Below are 16,314 nucleotides of genomic sequence, written 5' to 3' on the forward strand. Positions count from 1 at the left end.
TTAGCATAATCGCAACAAAAACTATTATAATTTGTCTATTTTTTGTTTATCTTTTTTTTTCTTTTTTTCTTTTTTTTCTTTTATTTTTCCCCACATTTTTTTAGAGTTTTTCTTTTTTCAATATTTTTTTTTCTTTTCCCTTTTTTTTCCCTTTTTTTTTTTCAATTTTTATATTTTTTCAATATTTTTGTTTTCATTTTGTATTCTATTTTTTTTCCACATTTTTTTTCTATTTTGTCTTTTTTTCAATATTTTTTTTCTTTTCACTTTTTCTTCAATTATTTTTTTTCCAATTTTTTTTTTTTCTATTTTTTGTTTTCATATTTTTTCAATATTTTCTTTTTCTTTTTAGTATTATTATTTTTTTCAATGTCTTTTTTTTTCTAATTTTTATTTTTTATTTTTATTTTTTATTTTATTTTATTTCAATTTTTTTCCACATTTTTTTCAATGTCTTTTTTTTTCTAATTTTTATTTTTTATTTTTATTTTTTATTTTATTTTATTTCAATTTTTTTCCACATTTTTTTCAATGTTATCTTTTTTTCAATATTTTTGTTTTCTTTTCACTTTATTTTTCAATTTTTTTATTTTTTTATTTATTTTTTTCTCCATTTTTTATTCTATTTTTTTTCCACATTTTTTCTTTTTTATTTTTTTTCTTTTTCTTTTTATTATTCTTTTTTTTCCAATATTTAATTTTTTTTCTTTTCACATTTTTTTTTCACATTTTTTTTCCCTCAATTTCCTTTTTTTTTGCAAAGCAGACTTGCTTTTCAGGCCGCTGGGATCATTTTCCCTTCTCATTTCACCTGCCGTGGCTCGTGCTTTTGCCTGACACAAAAACAAACGGCGCTGTGTGATGATGTCATCAGGCCGCGCTGCTCAGTTTACTTGCGCAGGTGTGAGGCCTGGCCAGCAGGGGGCAGGTGTGAAGCAGAGACCTGGCGCACTTGAAATCATTTGTACTTTTATGACTGTCCAGAAAACAGAAAATATCAGCATCGTTTTTTGATTAATAAATAGATAAATAAAATAAGGACATAATAAAAAAGAAATAATCGTTTGAATAATCGTGATTTCAATTATGACTAAAATAATCGTGATTATTATTTTTTCAATAATCGAGCGGCCCTACCACCTACTACTTAGGAATCGACCAAAACATCTGCAGATTTCAGTCACAGAAATATGACACTGCTTAATGTAGACAATAAAAGAGAGGGCAGAGTTTTCTTTTTTTTTATTTTCTGTAAATGGTTGGATGAATGCAGTTCTGACTGGGCCTTTCACTGATACACATGTTTGTTTGGGGCCGATACCACATGCTTGTACTCATCATACTCGTACTCAATCATGAGGTACCGATACCAGAAACCGATACCATTTGACACGGGTAAACTGGAGAATAGTTTAGTGTAAACACAATAATCCACATAGAGCTGACTTTATTACAGACTGCGCTCTCTAAACCAGAGTCTGAGCTGGATTTAACCAGAGCTAAACGTCTGCAGTGTTTACAACATACAGGCTAACGATGCTAACTCGCGGCTAACAGTTTTGTCCATTCTGACGCCGTTTTATGCCCAGGGGTTTATTCATCTGAAAAACTAACCCAGCGATTAAAAAAGTCCTCAGAAAATCCAAATGAAAGACATACAGCATGTTTATATTGAGGGAAAATGAGCTGCAGCAGAACAATGAAAACGCTGTAGCTTCTCGCTAAGTTACTACAAACACACGAGAAAATCTACAGGAGCTGAAGTAAAGACGAAAAGAGACCATTTAAGTAACATCTCAATACTATTGTTAAATAAAAATACATAAATGAATAAAGCTCAGGCATTGGGAGCTTTAGGACATGGACTTTTCTGTCTATGATGGACAGAGACATAAAAATTAAAAATTATATTGAATGAAAATAAATAAATAATAAATGGCATCAGCTCAATTCTAATATAACTGCTCTTAAATGTGTCGCCTACTTTACTTGAGGAAATGTACATGAGTAAATTAACTAATTACAAACCAATCTGCTGTGAAAAAAGAAAGAATGAAGAAAATGCCTTGTACTCGTATCTGTATTCGGTATCGGCGAGTACTTAAATCAAAGTACTCGTATCGGTTTTAGAAAAAGTGGTATCGGTGCCTCCCTAATGTTTGTAACTGTGTTCCTGATGAAAATGCAGACACTGAGCAGAAAACTCTGGTTCTGTGTCTCTCTGGGCGCGAGGGAGGAGCTCACGTTAATCTGCTAATCTGTCTAATCCCGCGGTGCGTTCATGAACAGAACAGAACTCACGCACAGACGCATTTACAAGCATTACACGTCATTATACACGACAACTATACACAGGGGCACAGCACCAAATTCTGGGCCCTGGGTACAAACTATCTTGGTGCTTGGTGTTTGTCTGTTTGACCACATCAAATTTTAAAACAGGCAAAAAATGCTATTTTAAATAAAATGATGATACTATGACGTCTCTGTGGCCACAGGCCTGAACACAAAACTCAAGGGCTTCAGCCTGATTTAGTCTCACCATATTTGAAGCCTTTACCTTTAAGTGTATTGTATGGAAGCCCGTTTCCGCCATGTTAAAAAAATAAAAGCCCAACAGGAAGTCGAAATTTTGAGATTTAAACTCGTGATTTCGAGATTTAAACTCGAAATTTCGAGATTTAAACTTGTAATTTCGAGTTTTAAACTCGAAATTTCGAGATTTAAACTTGTAATTTCGAGATTTAAACTCGTACTACGAGTTTAAATCTCGAAATTACAAGTTTTAAAAGTCGTAATTTCGAGATTTAAACTTGTAGTACGAGTTTAAAAGTCGTAATTTCGAGATTTAAACTCGTAATTTCGAGATTTAAACTCGTAATTTCGAGATTTAAACTCGTAATTTCGAGATTTAAACTCGAAATTTCGAGATTTAAACTCGTAATTTCGAGATTTAAACTTGTAGTACGAGTTTAAAAGTCGTAATTTCGAGATTTAAACTCGTAGTATGAGTTTAAATCTCGAAATTACGAGTTTAAATCTCGTAATTTCGAGATTTAAACTCGTAATTTCGAGATTTAAACTCGTAATTTCGAGATTTAAACTCGTACTACAAGTTTAAATCTCGAAATTACGAGTTTAAATCTCGAAATCACGAGTTTAAATCTCGAAATCACGAGTTTAAATCTCGAAATTTCGACTTCCTGTTGGGCTTTTTATTTTTTTAACATGGCGGAAACGGGCTTCCATAGTATTGTCAGTAAATTGTTGTTGTAAAAAGTTACGCTGAAATGGCATGAGCTCCACCTTTAACTAGAACCAGGTTGACTCATCTCCAAAGCTGAATCCAAATGCGCGTGGATAATTAGCATCATTAATTCAGCCAAAACGGCGTGCGCGACCTGTGGCTTTTGTCCCAGTATCGGCCTGAGGCTCAATTATAATAAACATGAGGAAAGAGAAACTTTAGAGGTTAAAACGAGGAGAGAAGGAGCTCTGACTCTGACTCAGCGCAGGCAGAGACAGGACTCGCCTCATGTTTAACTGTCATTTATGACAGAAAGTTTCCTCTCAGCTCCGCTAGAACAGGCTCGTGTTAAATAAAAGCACATTAGAGCGAGGCCAGACTAAGATCTGTCTTAGCTCTGTGTCATTACATTACAGAATCCACCTCATCAAGTCACTGCTGAGCTGAAGCTGGTGCTGAACACCGGTGTGTGGGCTGAACCATTTGGCACATGTTTAAAGGGGTGTCAGGGCCCTGAGATATTATCAATCATTGTTGTTTGTGCAAAATCCATTGTATTTCAGCCCGGTTGTTCAGTTCTTATAGCATCAATTATGAGGAAAGGTACAACACAGAACGCTCTCTGCAGCATTTTTGAGGCCCCGACCCTGCTCTGGGCCCTGGGTACTCGGTACCCTTTACCCCCCCAGTCCGACGCCCCTGACTATACACTATATCAGGGGTCGGCAAGTTTGCGTCACGGAGGCCGATTTTCATCATTGCCAAAACACCAAGGGCCGAACCTCACTATTGTTAAGAACCATTTTCTGCAAATGGTGGTCCGGCTCCGAGACCCGCATTACCTTAATGACGAGCTGCGACCCAAATAAAACTGTACTTTGTCATATATCGCAAAAAATATTGCATTTACCGCACGTTTTTACTGAACAAGCCGTAGATTTGCTTTTAAGACTGAAATTATGATCAAAACAACCCAATAATTCAAATTCTAACAGACTCCAGTGTGTTTCCGAGTAGTTTCAGATGGAAAATATTGTAAAAAAAAGTTCCCTGTAGGCTCGCGACCCACTTTTGAGTCCCCGACCCACCAGTTGAGAATCACTGTTTTACATCATTATGACCGAGTGGGATGTTCTGCAAAGACATTTAAAAAAATACACCATAAAAAGACACTATTTCTCACATTACTTTAACAGGTATTTGATCGCTTATTTGCATAATCATATTTCTCAAAATCATATTGGGGGCCAGAGGCTCTGTGCTGGAGGGCCGGATTTGGCCCCCGGGCCTGATGTTGCCTACCGCTGCACTATATACTGCTACACACCACTATCTGTAATTTGATGTTCTGAAAAACGTTCCCCCTTCTCCTTAAACTACAATTATTAAAAAAAATGTTTGGTCTGTTTGGTTTGAAATCCAACCCAAACGTAATAAAAACACAATCCAACGTTTACTTTAGAGAATTTTAATAGTTTTTCACCTTAAAAAAAAAGCTTCAGACTCCAGTGTTCCACCTTTGAGAAACATAATATTTACATTTAACTTCAGTGTTTCAGTTCCAGCCTGCGGGAAAGTGTAGCCTCATCAGCTCGTTTCGGTGAATAAGATCAAGTAGGTTCCAGCCCTGCGTTAGTTCAGTTAAATATTATTCATCTTCTGTTATATTTAATTACAATATTAAAGCAGTAGGCTGGAATTCAAACATCTACACCTTCATGACACGAGAACGACATCTGCTAACGCACATTAGCATCATCCGTATAAATAAAGCAAATATAAAAGGCATTTTCATCGTTTCACTCGGGCCGGTTTCAAACAGGCTCAGTCACGTTCGGGTTTTTAGATTTGAAGAAGCAACAGCGGCTTCAGCTTTGTCCAAAGTGACTGAAGCGTTTCCTCTCGGGGGTTTGGAGATCCTCAGACTGAAGGAAGGACAGAAAGAGGAGCAGAAACAGGTGGAGGCTCCACAGTCCTGAGCAGGTGCTTTCGGAGGTTTGTAAATGGTAAATCTTCAGTGCAAAAGGTCGTCAGGCCGAATGACTCGACGTGACTCGGTCTGTGACTCATCTTTGGGCCCCGAACCACCCGTTGAGAACCATAGCTCTAGTTTTAGAGTGTTTGGTCTGTAATCACCGTGGCTGAAGCGTGTTTAGTCCATGATCATCACGTCCTGGGGCTGAAGCGTGTTTAGTCCTTATCACCGGTCCAGCATGCGGCTGAAGTCCTGGGGCTGAAGCATGTTTAGTCCTTATCACCGGTCTAACATGCGGCTGAAGTCCTGGGGCTGAAGCATGTTTAGTCCTTATCACCGGTCTAACATGCGGCTGAAGTCCTGGGGCTGAAGCGTGTTTAGTCCTTATCACCGGTCTAACATGCGGCTGAAGTCCTGGGGCTGAAGCGTGTTTAGTCCTTATCACCGGTCCAGCATGCGGCTGAAGTCCTGGGGCTGAAGCGTGTTTAGTCCTTATCACCGGTCTAACATGCGGCTGAAGTCCTGGGGCTGAAGCCGCCCTCGCTCCTGCGGCTGAAGCGTGTTTAGTCCTTATCACCGGTCCAGCATGCGGCTGAAGTCCTGGGGCAGGCAGCCGCCCTCGCTCCTGCGGCTGAAGCGTGTTTAGTCCTCATCACCGGTCTAACATGCGGCTGAAGTCCTGGGGCAGGCAGCCGCCCTCGCTCCTGCGGCTGAAGCGTGTTTAGTCCTCATCACCGGTCTAACATGCGGCTGAAGTCCTGGGGCTGAAGCCGCTCTCGCTCCTGCGGCTGAAGCGTGTTTAGTCCTCATCACCGGTCTAACATGCGGCTGAAGTCCTGGGGCAGCCGCCCTCGCTCCTGCGGCTGAAGCGTGTTTAGTCCTTTATCACCGGTCCAGCATGCGGCTGAAGTCCTGGGGCTGAAGCCGCCCTCGCTCCTGCGGCTGAAGCGTGTTTAGTCCTCATCACCGGTCCAGCATGCGGCTGAAGTCCTGCGGCTGAAGCGTGTTTAGTCCTTATCACCGGTCTAACATGCGGCTGAAGTCCTGGGGCTGAAGCCGCCCTCGCTCCTGCGGCTGAAGCGTGTTTAGTCCTCATCACCGGTCCAGCATGCGGCTGAAGTCCTGCGGCTGAAGCGTGTTTAGTCCTTATCACCGGTCTAACATGCGGCTGAAGTCCTGGGGCTGAAGCCGCCCTCGCTCCTGCGGCTGAAGCGTGTTTAGTCCTCATCACCGGTCCAGCATGCGGCTGAAGTCCTGGGGCAGGCAGCCGCCCTCGCTCCTGCGGCTGAAGCGTGTTTAGTCCTCATCACCGGTCCAGCATGCGGCTGAAGTCCTGGGGCTGAAGCCGCCCTCGCTCCTGCGGCTGAAGCGTGTTTAGTCCTCATCACCGGTCTAACATGCGGCTGAAGTCCTGGGGCTGAAGCCGCCCTCGCTCCTGTGGCTGAAGCGTGTTTAGTCCTCATCACCGGTCCAGCATGCGGCTGAAGTCCTGGGGCAGGCAGCCGCCCTCGCTCTTCAGCTCGGCGAACACCTGGGTGAAGAAGTGCGGGTCGGCGTTGATGCGCAGCATCTTGGCGCTGGTGGCGTCGATGATGGCGAGGCATCGGTCCCAGAAGGCCTCCTTTCCCGCCTCCACCAGGAAGGGCTTGAGCGGGTACGAGATCTCGTTGCCCATGTAGGAGTAGGACAGGTACAGGCAGGTGAGCAGGATGGCCTGCAGCTCTCGCTCCGACGCCACGGCGTCTCCGTGCACCACGTCCCGGCACAGCATGTAGACGAAGACCACGTTGGCGGGCGTGACGAAGGCCTGGTCCTGCCAGCCCTGCAGCAGCAGCGCCCGGTCCACGGCCCGCAGCCACAGCACGGGGTCGGCCGGGCTCAGGCGCTGCAGGCGGTAACAGCGGCAGCAGAGGAACTCGCCCAGGCAGCGCAGCAGCTCGCTGGTGGACGCCTGCACGATCACGCGCTTCGGGGACGCCAGCGGCGCCCCCTGGGGGACCTTCTTCACCGACGACAGCTGCTGCGAGCGGCTGTGCACGGGGGCCAGGCCCAGGCTGTAGCCGTCGTAACTCGAGCACTGAAACAATCAGAAGGTCAGGTTAGAGCTTCCTTGGAAAAGCACAGATACCCCAGGGTTGGATAAATGGAAAAACTTAATGAAATATTATTTAAACATTGAGGAAACTATGTCAGTAGATCATAATAAACAAAAACAGTTCAACTCGGTGTGGAAAGCAATATTTGATGCCCTGTAACTGCCCCAACTCTAGCTCAGATTAACTCTTTTTTTTTTTTTTTTTCCTTTTTTAGTGGTTGCTAATTCTAATTTGTAATGCTAAACTTTTTCTTTTTTCCTTTTTTTTTCTTTTACAGTTCATTCAAAGAAGCACCACCAGTGTAACGTGTGCGTTTTTTGTGTGAATGTGTGAATGAATGAGTTATTTTTCTTTTTGTTTGTTTTGTTTTTCGTCTGTTTTTTTTTTTTTTTTTTCTTTTTTTTTTTCGTCTGTTTTTTCTCGTCTTGTTTGTGTCTAGTCTTTTGTGTTATTTGTCTAAATTGTTTGTCTTGTCAATGTCCCTTGTCTTATATGTAATAAAGAAAAAAAGTGCTAATTGTGCTAATGTTTTAATTGCATAATAAAAACAATATAAAAAAAAAAAAAAAAAAAAAAAGGTTAGAGCTTCCTCCATGTTGCTAACACAAGAGGAACTTCAGCTTCTTACTTTCTGCAGGGAGAGGTTCGCGCAGGACAGAGACTTCTTGACGTTCTCGCGGTTCAGCACGACGTCCCTCTGGTAGAAGTTGATGTTGTTGTTGTTGAAGTGCTCGCACAGCGGCTTCTTGGCGAGGTTCTTCTTCTTGGTGGAGGCGACGATGCGCTTCCAGGGGATGGCGGGCAGGAAGATGGACTGGCTGCGCTTGTCTTTGGCGAGCGGCGGCCGGTCGAACGTGGGGAAGTGGCTGAGGGAGCCGGGCCGCGGGTCGTAGTAGCTCGGCCTGCGGGAGGTGGGCGAGATCGACAGGACGGTTCCCATGGCGACACGAGGAGGAGGAGGAGGAGGAGCTTCGGAGGCGTTAGCTCAGCGGGTCAGACCTGGAGCAGCGGCGGGACATCGCCTGGAAGCAAGAGGAGGATTTCAAGGTCATTTTAAGACTTAAATCCAAAGATATTTTTTTCTGTTCATTCACAAATAATGGAAGAGGAAAAGTTCACACAGATGAGTTTAAACGTTCACTGTGTTCAGTCACGGTGACGACAACAACAACAACCGGCTACTGTATCTCTAACTCTGAATGTCCATTGTGCACACACACACACCACTGTCTCTCCTCTCCCCCCTCTCTCCTTCCCCCTTTCTCTTTTCTCTCTCCTGCTCTCTCCCTCCTCTCTCCTTTCACCTGCTTTCTCTCCTCTCTCTCCGACTCCCTCTCTTCCTCTCTTCTTTCCTCCCTCCCTCCTCTCCCCCCTCTCTATTTCACTCTCCTCCCTCGCTCTCCTTTCTTCTCTTCCCTCTCTCCCCCTCACTCTACTCCCCCTCTCTATTTCTCTCTCCTTTCTTCCCCTCTTTCTCTGCCCCACCTCCCCTCTTTCTCCTCCTTCCCTCCCCCCTCTCTCTCTTTCTCTCTCCTCCCTCTTTCACCTTTCTCCCCCTCGTTCTCCTCTCTCTCCCCCCTCTCTCTACTGCCCCTCCCCTCTTCCCCTCTCTCTATTTCTCTCTCCTCCCTCTCTCCCCTTTCTTCGCCTCTTTCTCTCCCCACCTCCCCTTTCTCCTTTCTCCTCCCTCTACTCCCCCTCTCTATTTCTCTCTCCTCCCTCTTTCTCCTTTCTTCCCCTCGCTCTCCTCTCTCCCCCCTCTCTCTACTCCCCCTCCCCTCTCTCTATTTCTCTCCTCCCTCTTTGACCTTTCTTCCCCTCTTTCTCTCGCCTCTTTCTCCTTTCTCCTCCCTCCCTCTACTCCCCTCTCTCTATTTCTCTCCCCTCCCTCTCTCTCCTTTCTTCCCCTCTTTCTCTCGCCTCTTTCTCCTTTCTCCTCCCTCTCTCCCCCTCCCTCTCTCCCCCTCCCCTCTTCCCCTCTCTTTATTTCTCTCTCCTCCCTCTTTCTCCTCTCTCCCTCCTCTCTCTACTCCCCCTCCCCTCTCCCCTGCCCTCTCCCCCCTCTCCCCCCTCTCTCCCAGCTGCCGTGATAGAAATAGCCTCAGTCCTGCCCCGGCTGCTGCTGCACAAACGCGTCCGAGAAAGAAAAGCGCTTTTGTTTCCAACTTTAACACAATCAGAGCCTGACCTCAGACCCCGTCCACAGAAACAGCAGCTTTTTAACCTCCTCCTTCTCCTCAAACCCCGTCCACAGAAGCTTTTTAACCTCCTCCTTCTCCTCGAACCCCGTCCACAGAAACAGCAGCTTTTTAACCTCCTCCTTCTCCTCAAACCCCGTCCACAGAAACAGCAGCTTTTTAACCTCCTCCTTCTCCTCAAACCCCGTCCACAACAGCAGCTTTTTAACCTCCTCCTTCTCCTCAAACCCCGTCCACAACAGCAGCTTTTTAACCTCCTCCTTCTCCACAAACCCCGTCCACAACAGCAGCTTTTTAACCTCCTCCTTCTCCTCAAACCCCGTCCACAACAGCAGCTTTTTAACCTCCTCCTTCTCCTCAAACCCCGTCCACAGCAGCTTTTTAACCTCCTCCTTCTCCTCAAACCTCGTCCACAGAAGCTTTTTAACCTCCTCCTCCTCCTCAAACCCCGTCCACAACAGCAGCTTTTTAACCTCCTCCTTCTCCTCAAACCCCGTCCACAGCAGCTTTTTAACCTCCTCCTTCTCCTCAAACCCCGTCCACAGAAACAGCAGCTTTTTAACCTCCTCCTTCTCCTCAAACCCCGTCCACAGAAACAGCAGCTTTTTAACCTCCTCCTTCTCCTCAAACCCCGTCCACAGAAACAGCAGCTTTTTAACCTCCTCCTTCTCCACAAACCCCGTCCACAGAAACAGCAGCTTTTTAACCTCCTCCTTCTCCTCAAACCCCGTCCACAACAGCAGCTTTTTAACCTCCTCCTTCTCCACAAACCCCGTCCACAACAGCAGCTTTTTAACCTCCTCCTTCTCCTCAAACCCCGTCCACAACAGCAGCTTTTTAACCTCCTCCTTCTCCTCAAACCCCGTCCACAGAAGCAGCTTTTTAACCTCCTCCTTCTCCTCAAACCCCGTCCACAGCAGCAGCTTTTTAACCTCCTCCTTCTCCACAAACCCCGTCCACAGCAGCAGCTTTTTAACCTCCTCCTTCTCCACAAACCCCGTCCACAGCAGCAGCTTTTTAACCTCCTCCTTCTCCACAAACCCCGTCCACAACAGCAGCTTTTTAACCTCCTCCTTCTCCTCAAACCCCGTCCACAGCAGCAGCTTTTTAACCTCCTCCTTCTCCTCAAACCCCGTCCACAACAGCAGCTTTTTAACCTCCTCCTTCTCCACAAACCCCGTCCACAACAGCAGCTTTTTAACCTCCTCCTTCTCCACAAACCCCGTCCACAGCAGCAGCTTTTTAACCTCCTCCTTCTCCACAAACCCCGTCCACAGCAGCTTTTTAACCTCCTCCTTCTCCTCAAACCCCGTCTACAACAGCAGCTTTTTAACCTCCTCCTTCTCCTCAAACCCCGTCCACAACAGCAGCTTTTTAACCTCCTCCTTCTCCTCAAACCCCGTCCACAACAGCAGCTTTTTTAACCTCCTCCTTCTCCTCAAACCCCGTCCACAACAGCAGCTTTTTAACCTCCTCCTTCTCCTCAAACCCCGTCCACAACAGCAGCTTTTTTAACCTCCTCCTTCTCCTCAAACCCCGTCCACAGAAGCTTTTTAAAACCTCCTCCTTCTCCTCAAACCCCGTCCACAGAAACAGCAGCTTTTTAACTTCCTCCTTCTCCTCAAACCCCGTCCACAACAGAAGCTTTTTAACCTCCTCCTTCTCCTCAAACCCCGTCCACAACAGCAGCTTTTTAACCTCCTCCTTCTCCTCAAACCCCGTCCACAACAGCAGCTTTTTAACCTCCTCCTTCTCCTCAAACCCCGTCCACAGCAGCAGCTTTTTTAACCTCCTCCTTCTCCTCAAACCCCGTCCACAACAGCAGCTTTTTAACCTCCTCCTTCTCCTCAAACCCCGTCCACAACAGCAGCTTTTTAACCTCCTCCTTCTCCTCAAACCCCGTCCACAACAGCTTTTTAACCTCCTCCTTCTCCTCAAACCCCGTCCACAACAGCAGCTTTTTAACCTCCTCCTTCTCCTCAAACCCCGTCCACAGAAGCAGCAGCTTTTTAACCTCCTCCTTCTCCTCAAACCCCGTCCACAGAAGCAGCAGCTTTTTAACCTCCTCCTTCTCCTCAAACCCCGTCCACAGAAACAGCAGCTTTTTAACCTCCTCCTTCTCCTCAAACCCCGTCCACAACAGCAGCTTTTTAACCTCCTCCTTCTCCTCAAACCCCGTCCACAGAAACAGCAGCTTTTTAACCTCCTCCTTCTCCTCAAACCCCGTCCACAGAAGCTTTTTAACCTCCTCCTTCTCCACAAACCCCGTCCACAGAAACAGCAGCTTTTTAACCTCCTCCTTCTCCTCAAACCCCGTCCACAGCAGCAGCTTTTTAACCTCCTCCTTCTCCTCAAACCCCGTCCACAACAGCAGCTTTTTAACCTCCTCCTTCTCCTCAAACCCCGTCCACAGAAACAGCAGCTTTTTAACCTCCTCCTTCTCCTCAAACCCCGTCCACAGAAGCTTTTTAACCTCCTCCTTCTCCACAAACCCCGTCCACAGAAACAGCAGCTTTTTAACCTCCTCCTTCTCCTCAAACCCCGTCCACAGAAACAGCAGCTTTTTAACCTCCTCCTTCTCCTCAAACCCCGTCCACAGCAGCTTTTTAACCTCCTCCTTCTCCACAAACCCCGTCCACAGCAGCTTTTTAACCTCCTCCTTCTCCTCAAACCCCGTCCACAACAGCAGCTTTTTTAACCTCCTCCTTCTCCTCAAACCCCGTCCACAACAGAAGCTTTTTAACCTCCTCCTTCTCCTCAAACCCCGTCCACAACAGCAGCTTTTTTAACCTCCTCCTTCTCCTCAAACCCCGTCCACAACAGCAGCTTTTTAACCTCCTCCTTCTCCACACTTTGCTCTAAAACACAGACGTTATGAATGAATCTTTCCTGCACGTCGTGTTTCCTGTTTCCCATCGATGAATATCGTTCTTAACGCCTGTGATCCGGGTCAAGCCTCGATCTGCAGCTCCTTTGTGCTTTCCCAGCTCAGACCAGATGATCACAGCAAAGGAGTGTGGATGCAGTACTCAATAATACTCTAAAATACTCAATAATACTCAATAATACTCAATAATACTCAATAATACTCTAAAATACTCAATAATACTCAATAATACTCAATAATAATCAATAATACTCAAGAATACTCATTAATACTCAACCATACTCATTAATACTCAATAATACTCAATAATACTCAATAATACTCAATAATACTCAATAATACTCAATAATACTCATTAATACTCAATAATACTCATTAATACTCAATAATACTCAATAATACTCAATAATACTCAACCATACTCATTAATACTCAATAATACTCAACCATACTCATTAATACTCAATAATACTCAATAATACTCAATAATACTCAATAATACTCATTAATACTCAGTAATACTCAATAATACTCAATAATACTCAATAATACTCATTAATACTCAATAATACTCAATAATACTCAATAATACTCAACCATACTCATTAATACTCAATAATACTCAATAATACTCAATAATACTCAACCATACTCATTAATACTCATTAATACTCAATAATACTCAATAATACTCAATAATACTCAATAATACTCATTAATACTCAGTAATACTCAATAATACTCTAAAATACCCAATAATACTCAATAATACTCATTAATACTCAATAATACTCAATAATACTCAATAATACTCAATAATACTCAATAATACTCAACCATACTCATTAATACTCAATAATACTCAATAATACTCAATAATACTCATTAATACTCAATAATACTCAATAATACTCAATAATACTCATTAATACTCAATAATACTCTAAAATACTCAATAATACTCAACCATACTCATTAATACTCAATAATACTCAATAATACTCAATAATACTCTAAAATAATCAATAATACTCAATAATACTCAATAATACTCAATAATACTCTAAAATACTCAATAATACTCAACCATACTCATTAATACTCAATAATACTCAATAATACTCAATAATACTCAACCATACTCATTAATACTCAATAATACTCAACCATACTCATCAATACTCAATAATACTCAATAATACTCAATAATACTCAACAATACTCAACAATACTCAATAATACTCATTAATACTCAATAATACTCAACCATACTCATTAATACTCAATAATACTCAATAATACTCAACAATACTCAACAATACTCAATAATACTCATTAATACTCAATAATACTCAACCATACTCATTAATACTCAATAATACTCAATAATACTCAACAATACTCAACAATACTCAATAATACTCAATAATACTCAACAATACTCAACAATACTCAATAATACTCAACAATACTCAACAATACTCAATAATACTCAACAATACTCAACAATACTCAATAATACTCAACAATACTCAACAATACTCAATAATACTCAACAATACTCAACAATACTCAATAATACTCAATAATACTCAACAATACTCAACAATACTCACACAGTGGGTTGATAATTAAGCGATAAATAAAATAAAAATTGCCCATGTTTCTGTATAAATCTGTGTGAATCAAACACTCGTGGCCGATATTCCCCACATCTGTAACTGTTGTTTTCTTCTGGAGCTCATTTATTCCCCACATCTGTAACTGTTGTTTTCTTCTGGAGCTCATTTATTCACCACATCTGTAACTGTTGTTTTCTTCTGGAGCTCATTTTTCAACATAAAGCTCAGGCAACTTTCCATAAAACAAGGTCATGACGTGTTTTAACGACTCTCTGTTGGGAACAGGGAACCGTTAAAAAAGTGTTTTCGATACCGGTGTTCTAGCGATACTTGGTGATCGATACCGATATCTGAACGTCTATAAAATACTTGTCGTCTAGAGCCAGGAAACAGATTCATTTATTCCTTTTCCTTCCATTTAATTCTTTTACATTTTTGAGGTGAAACAACCAAGAAACTTCCTTTGACTTTTTCTGAATTTCCCCCAAAAATTAGAAAAAATGGGAAAAAAAACAATAATAATATGTTTTCTTTCATTTTTTCTAATTAGAAAAAAAATTGAAAAAATTAAAGAAAAACTTTTTTTTTTTACCCAATTTCTCCACATTTTATTTTTTTTATTTGTATTTTGAAAAAAAAAAAACAATAATAAAAAAATAATCCACACATATTCCTGTTTTTCTTGCCATTTTTTAAATCTTTTTGTTTCTCCAAATTTCCCCTCCATATTATTTTCTAGGGCTGCAACTAACGATCATCTTGCAATCGATTAATCTATCGATTATTTTTACGATTAATCGCCTGGCTGTGAATGGTGTAGGAAAATTGTATTTTTAATTTTTTTGCATCACATAAAGCTTGAGTGGCGCTGCTCGAGGACATGTCGATGGAGGAAACTAAAGGAAATGTTTGTTTGAGGCTCCATTCATGACATTTACAATGTTCAAAACACTACAGCCCCCGAACTATAAAAACAATGTCGGTTTTCATCAAAAATACTATATTTTTACGTCCATTGAACCGTGGTTTAAGTCCGTGTGAACCAGAAAACGATTAATCGATTACTAAAATAGTTGGCGACTATTTAAATAATCGATTAGTCGTCGATTAATTGATTAGTCGTTTCAGCGCAAATTTTTTCCCATTTAAAAGAAGATAAAAAATCTTTGTTTCCCCAATTTTCCCACTTCGGTGTTTTGGGACCGATGCCTCGCCTTCAACTTGTGTGTCGGTTTTTCTCCTTTTTAACCTCATACCACCCGCCAAAACCAGATCCATTCTCTCCTCTTAGCCATTGTCGTTTTCCCATTTCCCTTCAGTGTTTTTGTCACTTTTTATTACTTTTTTGCTGCTCTTTTGTCACTTTTTTGCTGAATTTTTGTCTTTTTTCTGATGGATTTTTGTCTTTTTTTGCTGGATTTTAGTCACTTTTTTATTACTTTTTTGCTGGATTTTAGTCATTTTTTCTGCAGGATTTTTGTCGTTTTTTTGCTTGATTTTTGTCATTTTTCTGCTGGATTTTTGTCACTTTTTCACCAGGATTTTTGTCTTTTTTTTTTTTGCTTGATTTTTGTCTTTTTTTGCTGGATTTTTGTCACTTTTTTATTACTTTTTTGCTGGATTTTTGTCTTTTTTTTGCTGGATTTTTGTTGTTTTTTTGCTGGATTTTTGTCACTTTTTAGCGTTTTTTGTTGCCTTTTCATCCTCCTTTTCTTTTTTTGTTTTTTTATCGCTGTTTTGAAGAAGCCTTTAGATTTGGAGAACAGGAGAAAACATGTTCAGGTGGGAGTTAAGGGGTTAAACTTCACCCATTCCACCCTCCTCCCTTCCTTTCCCTCCTCAATCAACCAACAGCATCAAAACTTGAATATAAATATTAAATATCCTTTTCTGCACGTGCTCTCAGCCTGGTACCACCCTTACATGTGTGAAGCTTTTACCTGCGCGGATTAGATCCAGAGGTTCTGATCTCCGTGTCCAAATGTGCCCGGATCCAGACGCGCAGAAACGCTCAGACTCGGAGCTGTCGCCGCGTCGCACCGATGTCCTGCGCCGGCACCGTCTCCATCTGGAGCCGCTGCAGCCTCACACACGCGCGCGCACAGAGGATGGGGATGGATAAAGCGAGACCAAAGCTCGTTCAGAATCGCGCTCCCACTTTTGCAGAAGTTTGAGTCCGCTTTACGCGCGCCATGGCTCCAAAAAACAAAAAAAACAGCCGTGCGTAAAAGTGGATCCTCGCCGTTTGTTTTGGAGACGCTTTTGGCACCGCGCGTCTTCGTCTCTTGC

At 42.6% G+C, this 16,314-nt stretch overlaps 1 protein-coding gene and 1 long non-coding RNA gene across 3 annotated transcripts; one reads left to right on the plus strand and one right to left on the minus strand.

The window, feature by feature from the left end:
- Positions 1-5,634: 5,634 nt before the first annotated feature.
- Positions 5,635-6,781, plus strand: LOC306973732. 2 transcript variants are annotated; one of them, XR_013793582.1, is made up of 4 exons: positions 5,635-5,703; positions 5,757-5,939; positions 6,435-6,514; positions 6,670-6,781. It is a non-coding gene; the product is annotated as an uncharacterized lncRNA (long non-coding RNA). The 2 variants fall into 2 exon arrangements; XR_013793583.1 differs by lacking the exon at positions 6,670-6,781 and having other exon boundaries at positions 6,435-6,579.
- LOC306973731 (cyclin-dependent kinase 5 activator 1) lies at positions 6,027-15,985 on the minus strand. Its single transcript, XM_079570734.1, has 4 exons — positions 15,966-15,985; positions 7,947-8,340; positions 6,684-7,299; positions 6,027-6,106 (listed from the first exon to the last, which is right to left on the minus strand). Exons 2-3 carry the CDS (start codon positions 8,256-8,258, stop codon positions 6,685-6,687), a joined length of 927 nt encoding a protein of 308 aa, XP_079426860.1. The 5' UTR covers positions 8,259-8,340; positions 15,966-15,985; the 3' UTR covers positions 6,027-6,106; position 6,684.
- Positions 15,986-16,314: the final 329 nt, after the last annotated feature.

This window comes from Gobius niger (assembly GCF_951799975.1).
Source record: "Gobius niger genome assembly, chromosome: 14".
NCBI classification, from domain to species: domain Eukaryota; kingdom Metazoa; phylum Chordata; class Actinopteri; order Gobiiformes; family Gobiidae; genus Gobius; species Gobius niger.

Excerpts from the sequence above, each read along its gene's own strand:
- LOC306973731 (XM_079570734.1), bottom strand. The coding sequence starts at position 8,258 with ATGGGAACCGTCCTGTCGATCTCGCCCACCTCCCGCAGGCCGAGCTAC. Across the intron at positions 7,300-7,946 it reads CGAACCTCTCCCTGCAGAAA|TGCTCGAGTTACGACGGCTA; the intron begins GTAAGAAGCTGA and ends TGATTGTTTCAG.